The 27277-nt window shown below is 42.6% G+C and overlaps 1 protein-coding gene across 1 annotated transcript in view; it reads right to left on the bottom strand.

The window, feature by feature from the left end:
* Window positions 1-2799: 2799 nt before the first annotated feature.
* The window catches only part of LOC124548484 (fibroblast growth factor 8), a 171235-nt gene continuing 146757 nt past the window's right edge, over window positions 2800-27277 (bottom strand). Inside the window, exons 4-5 of the mRNA XM_047125178.1 lie at window positions 9075-9181; window positions 2800-6689 (exon numbers count right to left, since the gene is read on the bottom strand). Of these exons, the coding sequence (XP_046981134.1) occupies window positions 6384-6689; window positions 9075-9181 (413 nt within the window). The 3' untranslated portion in view covers window positions 2800-6383. The remainder of the gene's footprint in view (window positions 6690-9074; window positions 9182-27277) is intronic.

Raw genomic sequence — 27277 nt, 5'->3', positions numbered from 1 at the left:
TTGCATTTGAGGCATCAGCCATTTCTGCAACATGTCTCCCGTACGAGCTCCACATTCACTTCACTCACACTGGGACGACCGCTTCTCTTTGCTGGGCACAAGCAAACCATCGTAACGAATTTGTTGTGCCAGTGGTAAATGGCCTTCCTTGTTGGTGTCTTCTTACCGTACTTGGTTATAAACATGCGTTGAACAGCTGTAGCACACTTGTTGTTATCGAACTCCAACACATAGAAAACTCGCTCCGCACCTGAACTCGCCATGTTTGCGACTAGCGCTGACTTTCGGCAAATTACCAAACTACGCCGTGCCGGTATACATGAAAAAAAAACCTGGGTTTCTCTTCAAAATGACATATATATGATATCTGTACAGTGTTTGGTTTTTGGGCAATAAATAATTGAAAGCGTTCCCGTACTTTATGTACACCCTGTATTCCTCACAGGGGATCTATTATATTCTTGGGTAATTAATCATCGTAACGAATTGGCGCAATTATCCTCTCCCATAATTCTGCCATTTCTGTATCGTTTTGCCCCTTAGCGTGTGTTACAGGGGTAGTAAAATTTAAGGAGATCGCAGCATTATCTGGCTACTAGAATTACTAATGAATGCGTTTGTGTTGTGGATCGTTATGTTTCACTGGCACTTGTGCAACAGCACTGATGAACTGAGCAGTGGTTAAAGTTTCTGTGAATTTGTTCGCTGTGTATTGTCATACAACTTGATAAGGATTCTAAGTTCCGTATCAGGGCTTTAGAATTGGTCGCACTAGAATCTTGTGGGCGGTTTCCTTTACAGATGCCCTGCACTTTTCCATTGGTTGCCGACCGAGATAACTTGATTTCAAATCCTTATCTGCGCTTTGGCTAGCACTCCGATGGCTAACCATCTGGGTCTGGCGAACGCTGTTCGCAAGCAGGGTTCACTTAGCCCTTGTGATACCAATTGAGGATCTACTTGACAGAAGTAGCGGCTCCTGTCACGAAAACTGACAACGGCCGGGACGTGTGGCCATGTGGCCCTCCATATCCGCATCCAAGAGACGCATGCCGGCTGAGGATGTCACGGCGGTCGGCCAGTATCGTTGGGCCTCCCGAGGCCTGTTTGGACGGAGAGCATGGCTTCCCCATACGGATTAAGGCAAAGGCGAAGATGGTTCCTTTGCGTAGGAGACAAAGATTATTTTTTCCCATTTTTGTCAAAGCTCAGCTCGTGTTCCATCCCTCATGAATTTCTCGCCTATGGAAGTTTAAACTCATCTTCTAACGCCTGTGCCAGTATGAAGCTCTGTAGTATGATGCATATTGCTCGTTTACTTTCTTTTCTGTGATACTGGCACCAAATGTCTCTAGAATATTAACCTTCGTCCTCATATTTTATGTACATCTTTACCCCGTAGGTACTTTTTCAGCTTCATAATTTGGCTTAGTCTCTTTCAATGGCAATAAAAAGTACTTTTTTCGGCATATGAGATGCAATAAATTGCTTAGGTGGCAAAGGCAACCTTTTAGTCCTCGTATAAAATCAATATTTACAAGTTACTTACAGATCTGCTTCAACACTCTTTTGAAATGCTATCGGAAATGGGTCTATTTTACTGGAAATGCCACGTGCGCCATCAGCCCATCATCTCTTCCATGTCTTCTTTGCTTTCATTTAATTGCGCAATCTCTAGCCGGAGATGTAATTTTCTCCGTTAATTGACTCATACTTTTCTCCAAAGTGTAGATCCTGGTTGCAGAAATAAGAATGTAATGCGTTAACTGTTTAAAGCTTTTGAGCAATGTATATGGTGCAATGCATAAGATGCAGAATTAGTAGCAGGTGGTCATGCGACGCTTCATCACTGGTGTGAGTCTTGAATGTGAAGTGGCATGCATGTGCCAGTTGGTTGAGTGGAGTTGCAAAGTAGGGTCGACGTGGCAGTATAGAGCCTCTGTTTTGGGATGTGCACATGACGCACATCATGAATGAATTTGCCCAATTTGATGGTATATAAAGCCAATTGTTCAATGTTTCTACTAGAACGAGCATAACACTCTGCCTTGTTACACAATGTGTTTTTATGATGTTATGGGAAAGTTTCTTGTACCATGACTTGGGCCCACTCATTTAAGTTACCATAAACAACAACCAGTATGTGTATTTCAACTTGTCCACAAGGTGCCCTTTCTTCTACATCATGGTAAGTAAGCCTTGGACACCCTATCTTGTGAGATGACAGTAACAGTATTCAGACTGGTGCCCACCTAAATTTCTGGTTTCACAGCACCATGCCACACCCTGACTGGCCTGCTAAGTCATCCAGTCTTAATCTCACAGTACAGTCTGGTACTGTTGCGAGCAGAGGATAAAGTGTAGCAATCAATATCCCCCAATTTGGTAGCTCTGCAGGATCCAATCGTCAACAGTTGTCATCAGCTGGACAAGGCATTCCTCCAAAAACATGTACTCTCTTCATCAATGAACTGAGGCCATTATCAGGGCTAGATACATTGTTACTTGGTATTAGTGCCCTGTATCCTAATAGGGGACATTAATTTTTTTGTCAAGGGTGTTTATATTAAAGTATGCAGTTCAGACCAGAGTACTATTGTCTTGAACAATTTTGTACAATGGTTAACAGTAGTAGTAATAGTGGAGCACTAGAACCAAAGTTTTTGGGGTGTATTTACAAAAATAAATAAATAAATAAAAATTACCTTCTGCTTATTTTGAATAGCTTATCCATGGTGGCATAATAACTGGCGTTGGGAAAAACAGAAAAAAATATAAATATCGTTCGTGCAGCTTCAGTTTTATTGTACAAAAAAATCTCAATAAATAAGGCAGTGTATTAAAACTCTGTATATACAGTTATGTACAGCAGCAGAAGCTACACCAGAATGTACATAAGCAAAATATATCATAAGACTGGGGATACGTCCTCCTGATAATACTTCGAGTTAATGGAAAGTTACACTGACATGTTACTTTACGTTACAACATTTATAACGTGTTTATATTAAACAGTATCTCAAAATGTTAATTACTTACGCAATAATGCGATTTTCGAAAACATTTCAGCATGAAGGATACAGACAAGTAATTTTCTTTCTTTACATGAGGTAAAATGGTAGGAACTTCGTCATCCCATCCATATCTGATTATCAGAATCCTTTTAAGTGTGAGTTGAGGATCTTACAAATTATCAGAATGTACAGTGTCAATATGGTTGATTTTTTTTTTTTCTGCAAGTGAACAGAGGTATCATTTCTCTGACATAAGATGCATATCAAGCAACGAAAACATCAAAATGCACACAATTTCTTCATACAGCATATGCTTTTGATGACTCCTAGCTCCTTGCACATGAAACAAAATTATTTGCCACTAATTTTCCTTACTAAATAGTTTCACAGGTACAGCTGTACTGACAATCAGTTATTAAGTTGAGATCCTCATCAAAGTAAAACACACAGGAAAGTAAATGAATTTTAGAAGGTGTTAGTTTAAAATGCCTTAAAAAGGGTGGTTCCTTTTGGTCTATGAAAACAAGTTTTCTTTTGTTTACTTAAATTAATAATTTGAACATTATATTTTATGGAATGCTTGAAGTGCTTCTTCTGATACAGAATTATTAAATATAGGCCACATTAATGTGGACGCCACATCAATACACTGAACGTGAAAAAATGATTTGTACAAAATGACAACTCTAAATTAAGCATTTAACGATGTTTGGCACATGTGTGTTGTAAACAGTAGTGCATCTAGTTACTGTGAAGACAGTCTTGCATAGCTCAGGCACATTAGCACATACAAGCAAGGCATTTATGTAACACATCTTGTTACTGCTACTAACATTTAAATAGACACACAACATTCAGCTCTAACGCTTAACAGCAATTACTAAATTACACAGATCATATATTGCTTTTCATTACAATATTTTTATTTCCATTCATGCACAGTATTCTCCTTGGACATGGACATGATGTGCAGATGTTGTGTCACATCTCTAAGTTTGTGCAATCTGATACAAAAAATAATCTGGTGATATTATGTGTCAGGCTAAAGTGGAGAACAAGTCAGAAATGGAATTGGATGTGTCACTTCATCCTATATTAATCGACTGGTGTCTCGCAAGGGACACACTCAAAACAGTGTTATTGTATTATTTTGCATACAAATAAAACTTGTTGGTGCTGTTGAGCAGGATGGAGGGGGGAGGAGATAGTTGGAGAAGGGAGGGGGGAGGGGGGGGGGGAAAGAGATTCTTCTACTTTCTCCTGAACATCTGAGCTTTGGTTGCTTGAGTTATTTATGAAATTTAGTCACGTTTTGCCTTCTGAAATACCTGTGTGGTTGACGCTACAACATTATTGAAAAAGTTACATTATTCATTAAATATAAACAAATCAGTGTATGCAATAAAGTTCAATTCCCTAAATAAAAACAAACACGTAAATAGGACAACAGCATTTCATAACACAAGAAAAGACATTAATGCTCATCATATCTTCCTTATAATGTGTACTGATATGAGTGTCCATAGAAAGAAAAGCAGTTACTGGTAGTAGCATGTACACAATTACTGACATCTTGTGATTTTACTACATTTTTCGACATAAAGCCATGTGGAACATTTGTAACTTATTTTGCATGAAGAGGTAACTGATTTAATGAGTCTTTCTTCATTAACACACTCTTTGATAATAACTTTTTACATATGGGCAATGTTTACGGATTCTTACCGTAACTCAAAGTTACATTACAGTTGTTCTGAGAGTAATTTCAGGCAATGTGAACTAGTGGAAAGTAGTGCCAAACAGAAGTTCAGGAGCTTCTTATGCCCATGTGCTGCTATCTTAATTGTCTGGGCATTTTAAATGGAATGAAAATGTAATACATGTTCTCCTGTCATGGAATAGGGGGTAGCCATGATGCAGTGTTAGCTGCTTTGGTGGTTGCTCGAGTCAGAGCCAATATTATTCTACAGGTACAGAGGCGACTACACCTTGCCATCAATTAATTGTATAGAGGTACACATTATAAATATTACACTTTCTGTCATTATAAATAATAACAAGGAACCACTTGTGTGCATTATCAGTAACGAGTTTTCCTATTATATACGTTCAGAAAATGTGTCAATAAAGCAAATATGATAATACAACAGAAATGTACTCGGTATTAGAAAACATATGGAATGTATAACAGACCCTCTTAGGGTCACTTGAGACAACAAATCGACAGCATGTATATCTTGAACCGAACTTTTAAGTTACCAGCACTATACTGACAACTACGTTCTTAATTACTAACAAAATCTACAGTGAAAAGTCTGATGGAAATGTGGCGTCCGGCTGAAAATAACATGTTAAGAAAATCTGTTTCACTTTACGCAAGTCTGTGCAAACGTTGCAGTTACTTTATAACAAACATACAATCATGGCATTACACTCAACACTCATTAAGTTCTTGTTGCTCCATTTTTCACAACAACTGTAGAAATAAGTGTCCTACTCTTTGAGACAGTCGTGACTTTTTTCCCTCAGTCAATCCCAATATCTCAGCCTTTTGCTACGAGCAAGTGCTCGTTGGACTCACGTTATTTATTTAATCCGAAAGCACACTCAAGAAGCAGCGAGCTCTACAATGAGACACAAAAACTGTTTAAGGAACTGGCAATTTACGGGGGCATTCGTGTTAATTATGTGCATATGTGCAACTTAGTTGCAGTTTGGTACCATGTCGTAATGCAGATCTCTCGGCATTGTTCTCAGATCAGTTTCTTCGATGTTACGCTGATTTCAGCAGAATTCTATTTTGTCAAGACTTTTGCTGACTGCTCATTGGTCGCTGTTGATGCCATTTTACTACGTCAATAATAAAACGTTTCGAACGCGACTTCCTAAATGTGTGTTTGCTCTACAGGAATATAATAGACTGTTTAGCGACTTTATTGTTCATTGTCATCACTGAGACAGTTCCCATCCCGCTGCATTCCGTAGCGTATTATGAATTTTCAAACTGTTCTCTGCGGGGGATGAAGGGCGGAGTAATGAAGCATTCAGTCGGGCCACCAAGTGTTAGCAATATTCAAAGCTGCAAAACGTTTCTGGGAAGCAGGCATACGTCGTAATGGTTCTCATTTATGGCATACGTTTCTTCCCATTTACACGATTTCTACGTGTTTACCGTTTCGGATAACGGTAACCGCATAGGGCCATACTCAGTACACAGATGCGTCCCATGACTGGTATCGTCGACGCAGACTAATGGCGGCGGAGGGGGGCGTAGCGTGGGCGGCGGATACACAGTAAAGCTGCTGCTACGGTGGGTTCGACTGCTGCGACTGCTGTTGCTGCGGCGGCGAACTCGGCGATCGGCGACGCTCAAGACGAAGGCCTTTGCCTGAGACTCGAATGCTGTTTATGGTGCCGAATCTGGTCGTTATGTATATCGATGTCCCTGCTGCTGCCCGGCCGCAGGAACATGAAAGAGGAACCACAGCCCCGCTTCCGGCTGCAGCAGCCGCACTCCCGGCGCCGGCTGTTGGTCGCGTCGCACGCACCGCGCACCGGCCTGCCCTTCGACGTGAAGCCCATGAAGCGCTTTTTGTGGAACGCCGACTGGTACTGCGTGTATGCTGCTTGCCACAGCGTCTCTTTGAACGTGCAGCGTTTCTTCACAAACTTTTTCTGTGGAATGAGACAATAAGCCTGATGAGGGGTCAGTAGGCAGGCCCCAAAGTCGTTTACACTTAGTGAAAACAGCCTAAGAATTATATGAATTGGAAAAAACAAATACAAAAAAATTAAGTCACGATGATATATCCACGAAACAAACTGCAGAACTACTAATTACCAATTTATCAAGTATAAAGTACCAAGAATTCATTATGGCTGCCTTCAAAATCACCAATTCCAAACCCATTGTGCTTCATCTCCTCTGCTGCTTGAAGCTATGGCTTCTCCACTTTACGTTTACTTAAAGACCGCTTGCAACACTTGTTTGATGACTTGACAGAAGACGAAACTGGAATCAATTAATGAAGACGTAGGGGATCCAGTATCAGAATCAGAAATTTGAAAGAACTCTCGAAGAGTGATATTAAAAAGGCAGAAGGAACAGGTAACATCCCAACGGAATTTCTAAAATCATTTGGGGAAATGGGGACCAAGTTACTATTCGAAGCTGGCGTGTAGAATCTATGAGACTGGCGACGTACCATCAGATTTTTGGAAAAAATATCATCCTGGCAATTTCGCTGATAGCAAAAACAAATAGGTAAGTGCCAAAACTATTGGACAATCAGGCTGACAAGAATAACATACAGAAGAGTTGAAAATAAAATCGAGGACTTGTTAAATGACGACCAGTTTGGCATTAGGAAAGGTACAGGCACCAGAGAGGCGTTCTCAGTTTGCGCTTGATGATGGAAGCAAGAATGAAAGCAAATCACGATACGTTCATAGGATTTGTCGATCTAGAAAATTCGTTCGGCAATGTGAAATGGAGCAAGAAATTCGAAATTTTGAATAAAATAGGAGCAAGCTACGGGGAAAAACGGCTGACATGCAATACATACGCGAACCGGGAGGGAACAGTGAGACTGGAAGGCCAAGAACGAAGTGCTCCGGTTAAAAAGGGAGGAAGATAGGGGTGCAGTCTTTCACTGTTCAATCTATATGTCGGTGAAGCAATGAAAGAAATAAAGGACACGTTCAAGCGTGGGATTAAAATTCATGGTGAAAGGATATCAACTAAAAGATTCGCTGATACATTGTTATCCGCAGTGAAAGTGAAGAAACAGTACAATGTTTGTTGAGTGGAATGGACAGTATAATGAGCACAGAATATGGATTGAAACTAAACTATACAACGAAAAGAGTAATGAAAGATAACAGAAATGAGAATACCGAAAAACTTAACACCTAAATTAGTGGCCACAAAGTAGGCGAACTTAAGGATTTCTGATTCCTTGGAATCAAAAAACCCGTGCCGGACAAAGCAAGGAGGGCATAAAAAGCAGACTAACACAGGCGAAAAGGGCATTTCCGGCCAATAGAAATCCGCTGGTGTCGAAGATAGGCCTTAATTTGAGCAAGAAATTACTAGAATATACGCTTGGAGGAAATCATTGCATGATAGTGAATCATGGACAGTGGGAAAACGGGACGATAAGAGAATCGAAACGTGTGAGATATGCTGCTATATGAGGAAGCTGAAAATTAGACGGAACTATGAGAAATGAGGTGGTCCTTCGCAGAATCGGCGAAGAAAGGAACACATGGAAAACACTGACAAGAAGAAGAAACGGGATGAAAGGCATCAGCGAATAACCTTCATGGTACCAGAGGGAACTGTAGAGGATAAAAACAGCAGGGCAAAACAGAGTTTGGAAGACATTCAGCAAATAAGTGAGGACGCCTAGTGCAAGTGCTGCTCTGAAATGAAGAGACTGGCGCAGGAGACGTATTCGTGGCTTGCCGCATGAAACTAGTCAGACCGTAGGGGATAGTGGTGTACCTTCAGGAAAATGTACCGTCCGTGTTTCAACATAGTAACCGATTTTAGGATCACATGAAGGACTGTGCATTACAGACCGCCATAAGCACCCCATATAGTCCGACCTTGTAGTATTTTCTCACATTTGGAAAACCGTACTTGGAGTGCTTTTCGTAATTTCAGAAAAAGACTGCAGAACTCAAAAAGTGAAAAACAAAAGAACATACTCAGCTTCCATTAAAGAGCTGGTTATAGGCGAAGGTCTAAAAAATCTCCCAATGTACAACACTCTCCCCTATTTGACTATCGTGTAATAGATTGCACCAAAGTGGCAATAACCGTGAGGGATAGACTGTAGGAGACCATGGTAAATTATCACTGTTTTATTGGGTTTGGAATGGTAAGTAACACTGTAATTCTGACGATTTTGCATCCATTTGCAGGAGCATCAGTAATGCGTTTTGTTGAAAAGTGTACTGCATAACAGCTACCAAAGAAACTAGTAATGGAATCCACTTCCATTCTGTTAATAGAACTTTCTTTTTATGAAGTTCCATTTACGTACATGTACCCACCTTTCCAACCAGTTTCCACTTCTTATTGAAACAGAGGTACATTCCTGAGGCTTCACCGTATATCTTCAAAGCAATGTCCAGGTTCAGTGAGCTGATACTCAGGTTTTCTGAAAAAGAGAAACAAATAAAAATTATAAGCCTTAATCTCATATAATATAACTGAATTTTTACAGTTTCATGTACAGGGTTTAGACTTGAAATATCATTTAAAAATGTTGTGTAATCAGTAGCAATTTGAATTCACAAACAAATTTGGCTTCGTACAGTATCTTAACCTTGTACAGAGAAACAAGAGTTTTAACACCAAGAAGGTTGCATCCTAGAAAGGTAATTTCTTGCATGTCAACAATACCTGATCATTTATTTAATCTCTTGCATTCCTAAATCGACGTTTATCTGCAGTCTTATCATTAATCTGTTAATAGCGCAGTGCAGCGTTCTAACCTGGTATTCCTGTAGTAAAATTGGCTAAAACAGAGCTAACCATAGGTGTACTGAATGTGTCTCCTTTACCGTGTGTATTACCAAACGAGGAGAAAACGCCCTTCTTCAGGATTCAGAGACATTTTAAATGGAGAGGAAGAGACATGATCAGACGCTAGAACGAAAATTACGCGTTTAAAATACGATACTTTAGCTGACAAGCGAGTGAGGAGGATATCAGAGGAGGCAGTTTCTAAGTGGAACCCACTCCATCGCGTCAGATAGCCTGAGACATTCCCCCCAACACTCCTTTATCTGCTTCACGGAGAGCCAAACAGGACGAGACAGGGTCGTTCGACACTGGCAACTCTTTCGTCTAATTTTCCTCAGAGAACAGTGAAAACATATTCTGCTTTATACTGTTATCGTTTGTTTCCATTCGGTAACCTCACTATGAAACTACTACTGAGTATTCAATACAGGAAGCTAACAAATGAAAGGACGTGGCGATACAAACATCTTTTTAGGGAACCTGCAGGAAAGCTGTATCATGATGGAGATATGAATTTTCCTCCTCCTCCTCCTGTACATTCACAGTGCATGAAAATTATCCATGCCAGTATACAGAGACGGTGTTTCAATTCTGGAGCGGTTGAACTTTTCGTTTTTCGCCTGTGCCCGATAAGGAAAAAACACAGGAAAACTGAATCAAGACAATCGGATAGAGGTACGATTTCCGCCTAAGAAAAAAATCTGAATTCCCGACGTACGCAGCTTACAGGAACAGCAGTAAACAAACATAACAACAACAATTTTTTTTTTGAAAAATTAATATCTGAATTTACAGTTCCAGTACGCTGTTATGATTCAGTGTTGTCATGAAGTAGTGATGATTACCGGTATACTACATCCACTCGATTCCGTAATTTATTTGTATTCGCTGCAGTGTTGCTGCCGAGTGACGCTGCTTGTCTCAAGATGTCAGCGGTGGGGAGAATTGATTTGTGAACTACGCTTGAGGAAAACGTGGAGTTCTGACGATATGGTTCGAAGATTATGTGTTAAAACTGAGCCTCAAGGTAGAGATAAGTATACCTATTAGCTTCTCTGATAGTTTACAGTCGTGCATTGAGGCGCTTGTCATCAGGGCGTATACTGTTCTTCTGATACGATGTTCTGAAACTCCAACTGAAACATGACTTAAAACCACCTTTGCCTTAATCTGATGATGAGCATACCTTGATGTGAGAAATAAAAACTGGTGGTCTTTCCGGCTTTTCATATCGAATAACGTAACATAATCATTAAGATATTTATAACAAGAGCGAGGATGATTTACATTTTTTGTAATTTATTTAAATTACTGCAGGTTACTGCTAGGTGGTTCACTTGAGTGAGATAGCATGATCATTAAGGTACCGAAAAAACAAGTAAGATGTAAATTTTGTTGTTGTTCATGTAATTTATTTCTGGCCAATTGCAGGTGATTCCTTCAACAAGTACATGCGCATCCTTGAACAAATATAGCTGTCAGTGGAAAGCTGAACCGTATCATTTATCTAATTCTCCATTCTTCGCAATTTCTTCTTCACGTGAAACTATAATCACTGTGTATACATTACACCAGCGGCTCTCAAATTTTTTGAACCTGCAGCAGTTGACGGAAAATCGTCACAGGTCCCCTTCATTTTTTAGAGTTACTGTTGTTCTGTTCATATGTTTTCAAGTGTGCCTGTAGTTCAACAATTATACGATATGTTTAGTTCATTTTATGTTATCAGAGTGAATTGAAACTTGGTATAAAATTGATGACTTGCAGTATTATATTTTTGGCCGAACTGTAATGTTCCTGTCAGATTTTACGTAAATTCTGTATACGAGTGTTCAGAGACTTGCAGATCACAAATTTCCGAGCATTTAAACATAAAATGGTGTAATCATCTTGTGGTGCAGTTCTTCTTGTTGTGTCCGTGCTTGCTATGAATATGGGATGAGAAGTTCCGCCTTATGTAACAAAAAAGGGTGTCTTGCATAAAATGGTGATTTTATTTTATATTACTGTTTAAGATTGTTGACTTCATAGCAAAGAAACCCCCCCCCCCCACTCTCTCGGTCACGAGAAGAATTACCAAACATTATTGAAATTATTTCAGTCGCTGCAAGTAAGATTAGTGTGTCTCCAGTTATGTGGAATCTCTTACACCGAACAGTGCTATAAGAAACTTGGTAAGAGAATAATATGGCTGAGATGAACATGTAAAATAAGGCAAGGTTACAGCTGTTTGTCTCTAGTCATTATTATATTATTGTTTAAATGTAAGCAGTTCGGGCTAAGAGCTCAGACTAGGCGTTTCTCAGCAGCTAGTCCACTCATCACACTCATGAATAAACGAAATACAGGTAGCTGTAGCTATGAATAGTTCCTCTCGCTACAGCGAAAGGAAATGTTAATCTCACGTCACTGGGATGCCTCAGCCCGTCGTGATGCGAGCCAAGTACACGATGGGGAAGACGCTTCTATCAGAATGAAGTCATACCTTGGGTGCCCTACAGATCAGGTAGTCCATCACTGACGTCTTACAGCCTTTGAGCTTCTCACGTGGCACAGTGTCAACAGTGTACCTCTAGAATCTCGATTCGCAGAAAACAGCCACCGCAGCAAATGTAATAATTGCCTCGCAGAAACTGCAAAAACTGCCTCCACCATAATAAACTGTCATAGGCATCAAAGTCGTGTGATGACAAGACTATCGATCGACTTTCGTTTACTGTAACCGAGAATATACGGACCACAGTGTAGTAGGCCACTCACCATTTAAATGACGGAGATCAGTCGCTGAGCAGCTGTACAATACAGAATAATCTCTTCGCTACTGGATAGAAACTCCACCGACATTTAACCTCTCACTGCACTTAACAGGGGATAAACAATAGGTCTGGGGCAGGAATAATGCTATTCGATGCTCAAAGCATTGAAATAGGATGCTTGGAGAATTGAATCGGAATGGTGGACATCATAGGTCGAAGACCAAGTAGGTAATCCTTTACATGACACTGCTCACACAGATGGCGAAGGTATTCAAGCGTCGAGAATGTTTACATGGGATGTAATTGGCCCTGGTACGTCTGCCACCAGCTTTCGGCAGGTAATGATTCAGGACGCTTCTGCACGGTCGTATGCATCGTTTGCTGGCGTACCGCAGCTCGCGGACTGCGAGTACCTCCTTCAAGACGCTGTGCCCCTCTAGCACTTCGCAATAGCATTAGAACGGTTTTAGAAACGCTCCATGTGCATGATTTTACTTGTGTGACCTCCCAAGTCTAGAGGAAGAAGTGCGTTGCTTGGGCGCAGCGTCGATCATATCTTTTAGTTTCGGCGCCGATGAAGAGAGCATGGATCAGGCTGGTTCCCCATAGCTTTCTGTGTCTCATGATGACCATTCCATGACCAGTTGCATTCTTTATCAGGATACTAGGTTGTTTTCAATTCCATTACTGATGAGTTCGATATCTTGCATCCAACCCCATCTCTCTTAGTTGCAAATTCGGAAATCACTAATCATAGCTTCATCAGTTATCAACTCGGCTGTCAAAATTACTATCGGCCAAAGTGAGAACTAATCAGATATCCCTCCGACTATCTCCAGCTATCATCACTACTGCCCTAACAACTAGAACACTGGAAACAAGACACACGAGTAGCTGAAACTGTTTCTGTTTAATAGGAATTCCATGTACTGAGGAACTAAATCAGACACGTAGGGTGTTTGAATATCAGGCTTCTTCGGTTCCAATCAGTAGCTTGCTGGCGTCAGCTGTGCTGACTGGTGGGATAGCTGCCGAGCGATTGTACACTCCTGGAAATGGAAAAAAGAACACATTGACACCGGTGTGTCAGACCCACCATACTTGCTCCGGACACTGCGAGAGGGCTGTACAAGCAATGATCACACGCACGGCACAGCGGACACACCAGGAACCGCGGTGTTGGCCGTCGAATGGCGCTAGCTGCGCAGCATTTGTGCACCGCCGCCGTCAGTGTCAGCCAGTTTGCCGTGGCATACGGAGCTCCATCGCAGTCTTTAACACTGGTAGCATGCCGCGACAGCGTGGACGTGAACCGTATGTGCAGTTGACGGACTTTGAGCGAGGGCGTATAGTGGGCATGCGGGAGGCCGGGTGGACGTACCGCCGAATTGCTCAACACGTGGGGCGTGAGGTCTCCACAGTACATCGATGTTGTCGCCAGTGGTCGGCGGAAGGTGCACGTGCCCGTCGACCAGGGACCGGACCGCAGCGACGCACGGATGCACGCCAAGACCGTAGGATCCTACGCAGTGCCGTAGGGGACCGCACCGCCACTTCCCAGCAAATTAAGGACACTGTGCTCCTGGGGTATCGGCGAGGACCATTCGCAACCGTCTCCATGAAGCTGGGCTACGGTCCCGCACACCGTTAGGCCGTCTTCCGCTCACGCCCCAACATCGTGCAGCCCGCCTCCAGTGGTGTCGCGACAGGCGTGAATGGAGGGACGAATGGAGACGTGTCGTCTTCAGCGATGAGAGTCGCTTCTGCCTTGGTGCCAATGATGGTCGTATGCGTGTTTGGCGCCGTGCAGGTGAGCGCCACAATCAGGACTGCATACGACCGAGGCACACAGGGCCAACACCCGGCATCATGGTGTGGGGAGCGATCTCCTACACTGGCCGTACACCACTGGTGATCGTCGAGGGGACACTGAATAGTGCACGGTACATCCAAACCGTCATCGAACCCATCGTTCTACCATTCCTAGACCGGCAAGGGAACTTGCTGTTCCAACAGGACAATGCACGTCCGCATGTATCCCGTGCCACCCAACGTGCTCTAGAAGGTGTAAGTCAACTACCCTGGCCAGCAAGATCTCCGGATCTGTCCCCCATTGAGCATGTTTGGGACTGGATGAAGCGTCGTCTCACGCGGTCTGCACGTCCAGCACGAACGCTGGTCCAACTGAGGCGCCAGGTGGAAATGGCATGGCAAGCCGTTCCACAGGACTACATCCAGCATCTCTACGATCGTCTCCATGGGAGAATAGCAGCCTGCATTGCTGCGAAAGGTGGATATACACTGTACTAGTGCCGACATTGTGCATGCTCTGTTGCCTGTGTCTATGTGCCTGTGGTTCTGTCAGTGTGATCATGTGATGTATCTGACCCCAGGAATGTGTCAATAAAGTTTCCCCTTCCTGGGACAATGAATTCACGGTGTTCTTATTTCAATTTCCAGGAGTGTATTTATATAGGCCACACGGTGACGTTTCAGAAGTGGGGCGATACATACTAATCGACGAACAGGAGTGCTTAAAGTGCTAAGGTATTAGCCTGTTGGTTGCCAGGCCTCTTCTCTTCAAAAAGTTCAAATGTGTGTAAATTCCTAGGTCATCGGTCGCAGGACTTACACACTACTGAAATAACTTAAACTAACTTATGCTAAGGACAACACACACCCATGGCCGAGGGGGGACTCGAATCTCCGGTGGGAGGGGCCGCGCAGTCCGTGACTTGGCGCCCCAAACAGCGCGGCTCTTCGGTTCCATTCAGTAGCTTATTGCTGTCAGCTGTGCTGACTGGTGGGATGGCTACCGAGCGATTGTATTTAATATACGTCCACAAGGCGACAGGTCAGAAATGGAACGATACATATTAATTGACGAATAGGAGTCCTGAATGTGCTAAGATATTAGCTTGTTGGAATTAGCAACCAAAATGTGCCTGGTACGTTGATGACACTATCGAAAGCATCCGCTGTTAATAGCAACCACGATCTTGAACGACGATCAGGCACCCATTTACCTTTCATTCCTCACTTATGACACACAAAAAGACCACGTTTCATAGGCCCCATTACTGCTGCCGAGTCAGTTGAGTGTACCCTATAATGGACGCTTGAGCATATTCATGGCGAACAGTATGGTAAACAGTACGTCTGTTATAACTAATCCATTAAATTAACTTATAAATATTTCGTTCGTTTCGCTTTATGGTCTTCCGTACTTGTACCAAAGCTACTCCCCTTTCAAAATCAGAAGTGCGTAATTTTAAATATACCAAGGACATAGTACAGACAAATGCTTAACTTCCGCGACTATGCAATACATGCAATATCAGAATTCGAATACAGAAAATACAAAAAATTTAAAACTTGTAATTACCATCATAGCTACTATTTTTTGAGGTAATTGGGTCTTCTTTTAATAACGACTCAAAGTTATGCGACTTGAGCTTTCTATTTCAGACAACGTTATTTCGGACACTTCATCGGCAGAACATCTCTAGTTTCTTCGAGGAAATCTATTCCAGTTGGAATAATACATTTTGTAAACTGAAAACGATTTATTTTCGCCTTCTGCATGTTTTCGATTTGCGATAGTAGGTCAGTATCAATTGATAACGCATCATTGTGCGACATATCACTGACGTTGGTAAATGAACAGACATGGAAACGGTAAAAAAGTATCAAAGTCACCGCCGGTACAAGAAAGCTAACAACGGAGGATGTGAATTACATGGGTTAATGAGGTTTTAAAAATACTAGGCAGTGTACACTCAGAGGGGCATGAGGACGTAGAGAGCACATTACGAGCGACCTGCGTTTCTCACGCAAAGGTTGTTGCTTGGGGGCACGTAGTCAGGAAGCAGCTAAGCTACGCCGTTGTTGGTATTCAAGTGGTAATCAATTATTCTGTTCCGTATACGATTACCAAAAGACACGTTGTTGTAGGATTATAAACAGAGCGCGTTCCCGACGATGCCGCATCCTAAATTTAGTTATTCGAATAACTTGAACCGACATCGGGACCGTTAAATATGCGATTTACGATGCGACTCATCCCGTACAACGTCGGTTAGCTAGAGAGAGGTCCCGCGCGGCGGTAATGTCATTTATTACATCTTCCTTCGGGATTTATTTTCACCGAGGAGAAAGAGAGATAAGTCCCGATATATTTACGGTTACCTAATAGCTGGTGGCGAGTGCTTAAAGTTGTTGTGGTATCGCGGTGCTCGTTAGGTGACCGGCCGGGACAACTTGGGCCTTTGGCGCTGATGGACAAAAGGACGACTTCGTAGACATACGTGAAAACCGGCGTTGCTTCTTTTAGCGCTCATTTGCGAAGTAAGACGTGACAAAATGAGGGTGGTACTGATCTCAGGTGCTTCATACAGAGTGCGTAAAATAAAACAGGCCATAAAAATACTTAAGATAGGACTGACGTGGGATTCACCCTTGTTAATTGACATCACAACAGGGGCTGGAAATACCCACCGCCGACGTCGACGCTGGGCTGTGTTCGATTCATCAAACTATAAAACAAGCATAGTACCCATAGCATTTTCAATGTTCTTCTGTGACCTTTCAATTTGACCCAAAGGCAGAGATCACAGGGAGAGAGGTCAGGCAATCGAGGTGGCCAGGAGACGGCACTACCTCTGCTGATTCTCCTCTCCTCACAGAACACCTCTTGCACTCATACCAAGGTTGTCAAGCCGGTGCGCGATGTTGCTCTCCTCTTGCTGGAAGTATCAGTACAGTCATTCACCTTCTGTGAGTTGATCCACATATGGATTAGTTTCTTGACGTACTGGTTAGAATTAAAAGTTTGGCGAGAAGAACGTGTTACTATGCGGACATCAGACATTAGGTACCAAACTCCAATCCTGAGATTATGCGACGGTCTTCGAAGTACTGATGGGTACTTTCTGAACACTTAATGGTGCTATGTTCTGTGAATCCACATACGCTTACGTCTGAAGAATTGAAAAACTGGAGATCCATTCTACTTCCTTTAGAAACCACAAGCAGCGCTCAAAACCTTAAAGTTCGCCTGGACACTTTAACTCATGTACAACAGTAAACGCATAAATTTATAAGGATACAGGTGCAGATTCTTTTCGATAATGTTTCTGCATGACGATCTCTTAATTCCCACTTACACATATAAACAGCGTTAAAATTTCCTCTGTCACTGGCCGAGGCCTTCCTTCACTCGAGCAGTGTTTTAAGTTTTGCGTTGCACACTTTGCTAGAGGTTTTGCCGAAACACTCCAAGCCTGAAGCCCTTGCGCAAACTTCTCCACACACATTTCGACAATTAACACGTGTTGTTTTAACACGAGCACCATTTTGTGTAGTATTCAACTTGTCAATGCACGCGTCTGCTCTTCTTACTCACTCACACAATGAAGTACTCCGGCAGATCATGTGGAAGATGCGCATGCGCAGGCACGTGACAGCAGCATCGAAATAACTGTTTCCAGCATTTTCTGTGATGGGCAGTTCTGTTCATTAACTACGGTCATTTCCGCGACAGCCTTGTAAACATTTTATTTTCCAGGCCAGTTTTATTTTGCCAACCTATGCATTCTATTTATTCCACGGGCGTACTACTTGAGCTATTGTATGTTGATTGACCACAAGTTTCATTCTACGTCTGCTGAACCACCGTTCCAGTTTGTTCCTGAAGGTAGCATGCGAGGAAAGCAAGTGATAAAATAAATGTGCAAAATTTCTATCACTTGAGAGGCAAATATTCACACGACGTATGGTATAAATCGGTAAAAGTAATGAGCAACTCCGTAGAATCTCGTAGAATATATAGTTTCAGGTTGCTTCCAGGAAAGTGTCTAAAAATGGTTTCGCAGCGTAAGAAAGCCATTAACTTAACTTTATTCATCAGGGTGCACGGTAATGATAGACGGTCAATCCAATACAGATGAAATTAGCGTTAAGGACGGATATGGGAATCCACCTGACTGTCTTTGGGAAGATGCTAATGGATAGTGTTTATCGTTACCTCCCGCCGCCCTTTTATGTAGTGTAAAGTGTATATCTGTTTTTTTAATCACCACGACCACTGTTTGATAAGCGTGAAGTGTATTTGTGTTGTTCTGTGTGAGCGGAACGCAGAAGGTAAAATCTCGTATCATACATAGCCTGCAAACCTGCTAACGATCCCGTCGACACAGACTGCGCATCACTATGAACCGTGTCTCGTGCCTTCACTCGTTAGGCTCATCACTGACAATGAAAATTTCTTACACCTACAGAACTGAACTCTCAGACTGTTTCATGCAGGTGTTATAAATTCCTTACGTTTGATAATTTATTAGTACCGTGCAAGATTATGTAGTGATTAATTCGCATCCAGGCGGCGCCCCGTTCTTATCCTCGTCCTGACACCTAAATTCCATTCTCTGCCTCTAATGACTTCAGAACTGCATGGAGCGTTAATTATTATCATAGACGGCAAAAGAAGGTTATCCCTATTCAAATTTTATTTAGAGTCGACATGCAACAGAACAGAATCAGAATTGATGCATCCTTACAAATATGGGATTAGCCACAGGAGTATCTGTTACTGAATACTGGTTCTTTTGGATGTGGATCGATAAGAAATAATTTCCTCTATAAGAGGTCTCTGGAGCCTACCGTATCACTGGGAACTCACGATCAGTGACAGATCTATCAAAAGGACGTTACATCATTCAAAACTTCCAATTAATTCTCTCTTAATGAATCATCTCTATTTAAAAAATGGGGGAAGAGGAGATCATACGTCAGTAACGAGGTCACAAAATCTTTTTAGTCAGCTGTACCTTGATAGCTAACGAACTTATGTAAGCAATAGCTAACGTTTAAAGTTCACCTCGTCTTCATCACAAACTTTTGGTAACATTTTATCATTGAGCATATTCATCTGATCTTGTTCGGCATTTGTGTTTACATAATATAGAGAACAGTGAAAGCGATCACTTAGGTTTTTCCAAATGACTACTGTTCGGGAATTGCACAACATGCGGCGAATTTATTTGGTATATTAGTTTCCCTATTGTATTACTGCTTAATGTGATCTCTCAAGATCGGACGGTGGCATGTGCAATACAGAGTGCAGAATCTCATTCACGAACAGCATATCATTTTTTCTCCAATAATGTGTGGTTTTTCCGTTTTATCATTACGCAATGAATTATTGTTAAGGGGCACGTAAGGCATTGTTGCGAAGTTTTGGCGCCATACTGTAAATTGAGTCTCCAATATTGTTTTTAGATCATTCGAAGTTTAATTTTTTATCTGTCAGGATGTAGCCCATACGAAAATTAAACGTAGATGCTCTGGGACCTTAAATGGTAGGATGTGTGTAAAAAAGGCGACGGCGCTCGCGCTGTAGCCCAGATGGGTAAATTTTAGACTATGATGCAGTTTCACTGTCTCTATAGTGTTTCTCGCTTGGGGACCATGAAAATGAGAGATCACAATCATGTACAAGCACACATTTCTGCCGGCCGTTGTCGCCGAGCGGTTCTAGGCGCTTCAGTCCGGAATCGCGCTGCTGCTACAGTCGCAGGTTCGAATCCTGCCTCGGGCATGGATGTGTGTGATGTCCTTAGGTTAGTTAGGTTTAAGTAATTCTAAGTCTAGGGGCTGATGACCTCAGATGTTAAGTCCCATAGTGCTCAGAGCCACTTGAACCATTTTTGACACATTTCTCTAGCTATATCAGCGGATGGAATAATGGAGTATGTGGGTAGTAATTAACACTGAATGTGCCTTATGCTTGTAACACTTCCTGATCCTTTGTCAATGAGAATATGACAACATGCTCCAACTTTTTTTCACAAGGGTGAATAAGCCGTGCTGCGGCTCGTGTTGATGCTGTTTGTAGGTTTCCGCCCTCTGTTGGAGGTCAGACGGTACCGTTTAGTTGGCAGGGTTGCGATTGTTTGTCTTCTTCTCGTGTTTACTGGCGCCACTCGGTTTCGCAAGCGTTGCCTGTCCGCTAGTGGCAGCAGCGGCGGTTATCGGTATGTAGTACCTGTTGCCCTATCTTTAGTGCGACGTGGTTGTTTTGCCAGGTCGTGTGAGTGTGCGAGTCCGGTTGGGGGCTGAGGAGACGCCAGTCAGAGAACACGCCGGGACCGCTGGTGGCACGCATGAACTGCCAGATGGAAGGGCTGTCGTAAACCGGATCCAGCAAGCTTTAAGATGAGTGCATTTCAATCCAAGTGATATCTCGCGATTCTCCAGTGACTTGGGTTCGTGTTGCTACTCATAAAGTCGCCGAGGCGAAGAGCAGCGAGTGGAGTGCTTGAGGAAGGCGATCTGTTTAGCTTTCCCCGACTTCTTATTACTATTGCGTTCAACTTGCTAAGTTCAACCAGCGGTATTTTTTCTTGCTTGGTGGCCGCTAACCCACCAGTTACCTGCCCTGGGGGTTAGTGTATGTAACGGCAGTGTACATTTCCTCGCCTTGCCGCTGCTGTCCGATAAGCCGTGTAGTTTTGACAGCTTTCTTGATTGTAGGCCGGTTGGTGATTCTTCTACTCTGGTGGTAATGATTCCTTTCTCGTTCTGGGCGCTCAAAACACAGTATTCTGGACCTAGTTCAGGCTGCCGGTTCCGGCTTTGGCATATTCTTCCATCGTTTCATTTGGTTTATTGGACGTCAGGTAGCCTCAGCAAGATTATCATTAGTCATTCGTTACACTGCCACTAGTCTGAGTTACCATCTTGTGAAATGAATGTAACTCTTGGCTGCCTATCTCATCGCTCACGAAAGTATTTGTTGCCGAACCTTCTCTGAGATCGATTCCTGGAGCGTCGTCTGGATCAGTTGCTTGTTTTTTTAATTAACTTTTCTGTTAAATTAACTATTGTATTTGCTGTTTTACAGCAGGTTTCAATTTTTTTTATATTACTCCCGTTCCTGGTGTATAAGGCCTTCAGCTGTGATTGTGGTCATTTGCCTTAAAATTCTAATTTGGTATTTGTATTTACGCTTGTAAGCCTTTAAAACCTCATCTACTGCCATTCCTGGAGTCTGATGCCGTCTGCTGTGTTTGTGGCGACTTGCCTTTAATATTTCAATACCTGTAATTTGTAAGTGGCAGCGAGTTTTAAACAAGTCTTAATTTATTGCCATTCCTGGCGTGTAAGGCCTTCTGCCCAGATCACAGTGGCTTGCTTTTAAAACATTATCTGTTTTATCTGTATTTAATGGTGATTTGCTAAATTGTAACTCACCCAAAGGCAACCAATAGTAACTGATTACAGCCCCGTCCACAATCGTAACCAAATCCTGCCTTCGGACATGCCCTTTTCATGTGTTCCATCCTGGCCATCTCTTTACATCGATTTAAATTAGGGAAAGCAGGGAACAACGGTATTAGGAAGAACGGAAGGAATCTTGACAACGCTCCTCCGGAATATGAAATCATCAACGTCGGTTGCTGTCTCAGTGCTGAGCCACCTCACTCGGTAAAATATGTGTAATATACAAGAGAGAGAGAGAGAGAGAGAGAGAGAGAGAGAGAGAGAGAGAAGGGGGGGAGGGAGATTGAGGCAGTGTAACGTTGTTTTTTATACTGACGTAATAAGATCTTAAGAAATCATTCTGCGCGTGGAAGATTTGATGAACTGACACTGTTCCAGGGAACTGGCGTAATATGCATAAATTAAACTCTGTTGAAAAAATACGAAACAAAGACAACGCATTTAGAGAAGTCGCTGGAGGTAATATTTTAAAATTGAGTAAAAGAGAAGCTATATAATGATAAAAATGTGCAACTTCGTTCCAGTAAGCGAGTGTTGTTGACTTACATGCAAAAGGAGTGGGATAGTAAGTGGCATCCACGGCAACACTATAATGTTCGTGGGTTCGGTCAGGCGTCCAATATGAGAGGATCAACCTCTTTAACAGAGAGGAGATTGGTCGGAAAGGAAAACTAGTTTGGCAGAGACCGGATGGTATATCGCTGCTAGTACAATGTTTCACTTCACTGTGGTTCACTGAATTTTTAAACTCATTGCCTGGCAAAAAGTTATGGCAAAACAGTGTCTCTTCCAGTCAGGATCCCACACACAACTTAGATCTAAGTCCTTAAAACAATAAATAACACTTCTTTTAACGTGCTTATCAGCAAGTATACTGATCCAGTTTAATAAATTCAAAGGTAATGAATGTAAGATGAGGTGGAATAATGCCCTAACCACCATGCTGAAACGAACCGTTATGGGTGAAGAACGGAAGAGCCATGAATGAAAGCAAGCTTGCACTGTCGGGTTAAGGGTAGTGCTTCATGTCATCCCTGAGAAACTGAATTAAAAGTAACTGTTTAGATGGAAAGAGATCGCATCTGTAGCTACGGCGATTAAAATAACACGGTGTTCCACAAGACTGGGATGTTGTCGGATCGTTTACTGGACGTCGACTTGACGCAGGTGAACAAAACTCAGGATTACAGAATTCCTCGTAGGAGCCAGATTATAGATTGTACGTGGGGCGCTTCATATCCACCGTCGTGTAGACACTGATCTTTTCACGTGTCGTAGTGCTAAGGCTGTACCGTAACAATCGCAGTTACATGTAAACCAATGCCCACAATGCCAACTGTCACGGATATCAACCACAGCAGGGATCTCTGTCTGTCGACTCTTGCGTATTGCAAAGCCTGTGGGTAGCCGTGTGGTCTCAGGTGCCTTGCCACGGTTCACGCGGATCCCCCCGTCGGAGGTCGATCCTCCCTCGGGCATGGGTGTGTGTGTGTGTGTGTGTGTGTGTGTGTGTGTGTGTGTGTGTGTTGTCCTTAGCGTAAGTTAGTTTAAATTAGATTAAGTAGTGTGTAAGCCTCAGCAGTTTGGTCCCACAGGAACTTACCACAAATATGCAAAAGAGGTGCATCTGATACGCCTGTCACTCGTCTCATCAACAAACGGAGCAGGAACCCATGCCCGACCATGTGAATCCTTTTGTTTGCACACAGGGTCCTGCAGGCTAGCTGTAACTTCACCAAGACAATGTTATCATATCATCGCTTCCAAATTGTGCCAGAATGGTTTGAGGAAGATTGGCGGGTACGAGAGTGTTTGCCTGGTCCCCGATATCACCTGGGCACAGTTTGAGTGCTCTCGACCGCCATTGAGCAAGTAGTCACCTAAGACCTAGCTCCCCCAGTCTTCGTTTTGCTCGGCTGCTTGCCGATCATGGATCAGGCTAGGCTCCTCAACGCTTTCGGTGTCCCGCGGTTATTGGGTCGAAAGAGGCTTCTCAACGCTTTCGATGTCGGTACGGTCATTAGCCCGAAAGGAGCTACCTGCTACTAAGCAGGTGTTTTAATTCATTGTCTACTATGTTTATTCTATCTGATTATTTGATCAAAAGTATCCGGATACCCCTATGGAGCGCGGAATTGATGATGCACGTCACGAGAATCGGATCCGCGAGTATAAAAAGGAGTCAGTAAGTACTGTGTTGTCAGTAGAGGAGCAGTAACGGCAGAATGAGTCGGTCAGGAAGGCTTAGTGACTACGTGAGCTCAGTTCAAAAATGGCTCTGAGCACTGTAGGACTTAACATCTGAGGTCATCAGTCCTCTAGAACTTAGAACTACTCTAACCTAAGGACATCACACACATCCATGCCCGAGGCAGGATTCGAACCTGCGACCGTAGCGGTCGTGCGGTTCCTGGCTGTAGTGCCTAGAACCGCTCGGCCACTCTGACCGGCAGAAAGCTCAGTGACTAGGTGGAATAATGATTGGATGTCATCTGAGTAACAAATCCATCAGGGACATGTCAATCCTTCTAAAGCTGCCAAAGTAGACTATTTGTGACGTGATCGTGAAATGGAAATGCGAAGGAACAACCACAGCTAAACCAATATGAGGCTGACCTCGTGCATTGACGAACTGCATAATCGAGCACTGCGAAGGGTGGTTGTAAAAGTCATTTGGAATCAGCGGAAGGAATCACTCCAATGTGCTACCAGAAATCTAGGTAGAGCAATGACTCTGCGTAGGGGAATAAAAATAAAGCAGCTCCTCAGCCTGTGGCAATCTGATATAAGGGATCAGGTTTGGTGATGTCTGGAGAACGTTATCTGCCATATGTAGTGCCGACAGTGAAGTGCAGAGTAGGAAGTGGTACGTTATAGGGGTGTCTTTCGTGGTTGGTGTGCTTAAGAACACCCTGAATGTGGAAGACTATAAACACATTTTACAGTAGAGGAACAGTTCGGAGTATCAGCGAGACTATGTACCCTCCTGCAAAGTAGTATCCTCGAGGCAATGGTTTGTGGATCAGCATGACAATTCACCCTGTTGTAAAGTAGCATCTTTGACGCTATGGTTCGTGGACAGTAATATTCTTGAAATGGACTGACCTACCCAGAATCCCGAGAAAAACCTTTTGGTACTCCTTTGGGATGAGTTAAGAACGTCACTACCTTCTCTGGTTTCGCGTGTTATGGGAGAATGCTATCCCGACACAGACATTCAGGTACCACACTGAAAGTGTCACCAACATACTTCAAACCTTCATAAAGACGAATGGTGTGCTCACCCCACATTAATGTCCGGAAATGGATGTCTGGATCCTTTTGATAAAATAGTAACCTAGGGGGTAAGATTGTTTTTCTATATTGACGATTAAGTAGTTCAGTTTAAATTCCTGTGATTAATTTATTTAGAACAGTAACTCATTCTTACAACTACTTTACTAGTGCCCCATTTCTTGCCCTGCCAGTACATCCATGGGGAGAATCGTCTCCACCTACAGGATTGTGACGTCCTTGCTGGCCAAGGAAGGGTTTGGCAAGCCGAAGAAAAGCAGTAGTAACTCTTGCCGTGTGCGGGCCATCACTGTCTTGCTGAAATGTAAGCGCCGCATGGCTTGCCATGAAGGGCAACAAAACGAGGCGTAGAATATCGTCGACGTACTGCTGTGCTGCGTTACATTAATACTTGTTCCACAGATCATGAATACGACATTTCGTAATGATGAGGAACGTATCCGTAACTTTTCGTTACAACACACACACACACACACACACACACATACACACACAGAGAGAGAGAGAGAGAGAGAGAGAGAGAGAGAGAGAGAGAGAGAGAGAGAGGCGCACGCTCGTACACACACATACAATTACTATTTCATATCTAAAAATTCATCTAATGAGCAGGCAGCATAATTCAATCTTTTCTGTGCCAAAGTCAGATTTAACCCAGAATACTGTTTACCACACTGTCTTCTGGTGTTGTAGCTATGCACTTTGCTACATTTTTTATTGTGATGGGTTATTAATAACAAATTTCATAAGTGAATCTATGTATTGCAAAGGTACTGTGAATATCCCAAGTTCCTTAATTAAATGTCTGCAAAGTGATCTTGGGTGGGCCCCAGCTATTGTTCTCATTACACGCTTCTGTACACTGAATACTTTTTCTTTTAGTGATGAATTACCCCAAAATATAATGCCACATTAAATCAGTGAATAAAAATAGGCATAGTAGGCTAATTTACTGATCTGTTTATCACAAAAATTTGCAATAATCCTAATAGCTAAGTACCTGAACCTAAACGTTTCGGCATATCGTCAATGTGTTTCTTCCAGTTCAATTCCTCATCTGTGTACACACCCATAAATTTTGAATACTCTGCATTAAGAACAGACTTCTGTTGAAAGTCTACATTTATCAACGGTGTTATCCCATTTAATGTGCAGAACTGCATACACTGTGTTTTCTGAAAATTTTGTGAGAGTCTATTTGCAAAGAACGACTTAATAATTTTATGAAAGGCGATATTTACCATTTCCTCCGTGAATTCTTGTTTATTGGGTGTGATTATTATACTTGTATCAAAAGCAAAAAACTAACTTTGCATCCTCATAAATATAGAGTGGCAAGTCATATATTAAGAATAATAAGGGGACCCATGACTGTATCCTGTGGAACCTAATTCTTGATACTTCCCCATTAGGGGACTCGACTGATTTTTTCAGACAATCTGTACAGTTAATTTCAACCTTCCGCACTCTTCCACTTAAATACGATTTATACCGTCCCACTCATACCACAATACTTAAGCTTATCTAGAAGAATTTCATAATTCACACAGCCTTTGAGTGATCACAAAAAATTCCGAACGGTGATATCCGGTTATTCAAAGCATTTGTTATTGGATCAGTAAAAGCATATATAGCGTTTTCTATTGAAAATGACTTTCTGAAAACCAAACTCACATTTTGTTTCATTTTTGCCAATATGTGAAGCTACTAGTGAATACATAACTTTTTAAGAATTTTGGCTAAAGCTGTCGTAAGTGGGATTGGGCGGTAATTGTTAGCATCAGACCTATCCCCTTTTTATGTATGGTCTAACAATATTATATTTCACTCTATCCGGAAAAATGCCCTGTTTCAGTGAGCTATTACATATGTAGCTGAGAATACTACGTAAATGTTGGGAACAAGCTTCCAATACTCTGTTGGAAATCCCTGCCATCCTACGCGAGCTTTTACTTTTGAGTGAATTTATTATTTTACTAATTTCAGTAGAAGAGGTGGCTTGAATGTCAATTTTATGAAACTGCATAGTATTGCCTCTTCCATATACAGCCTTGCATTTTTTAATGAACAGCAGTATGGCGGGCGACAGTCAGTTTGGTATGCCACCGCTGTGCAGGGCGTCTCCAGACAGGCCTTCGCTGGTCATCGGGGCTGAATTTGAAGCGGGAATTATCGCTGAAGACAATTCTGCTCCAGTCAATGAGATTCCAGACCTAATGCGCCCGACACAATTGCAAACAGGCTTGTCGGTGTGCAGAGGTCAATGGCAATCTGCGCAAAGGGTGCCGTAAGCTCAGCCATCCTTCTGTGAGCCGCCTATTAATGGTCCTTGTGGTCACTGAAGTACCAGTTGCACGTCGGATCTATGGTAATGATGAATCCGGGGCGCTGTGTACCTG

Source organism: Schistocerca americana, chromosome 1 (assembly GCF_021461395.2).
Source record: "Schistocerca americana isolate TAMUIC-IGC-003095 chromosome 1, iqSchAmer2.1, whole genome shotgun sequence".
NCBI classification, from domain to species: Eukaryota; Metazoa; Arthropoda; class Insecta; order Orthoptera; family Acrididae; genus Schistocerca; species Schistocerca americana.
Note: the sequence above shows the minus strand (reverse complement) of the source record. Positions and strands in the feature narration are given on the sequence as shown.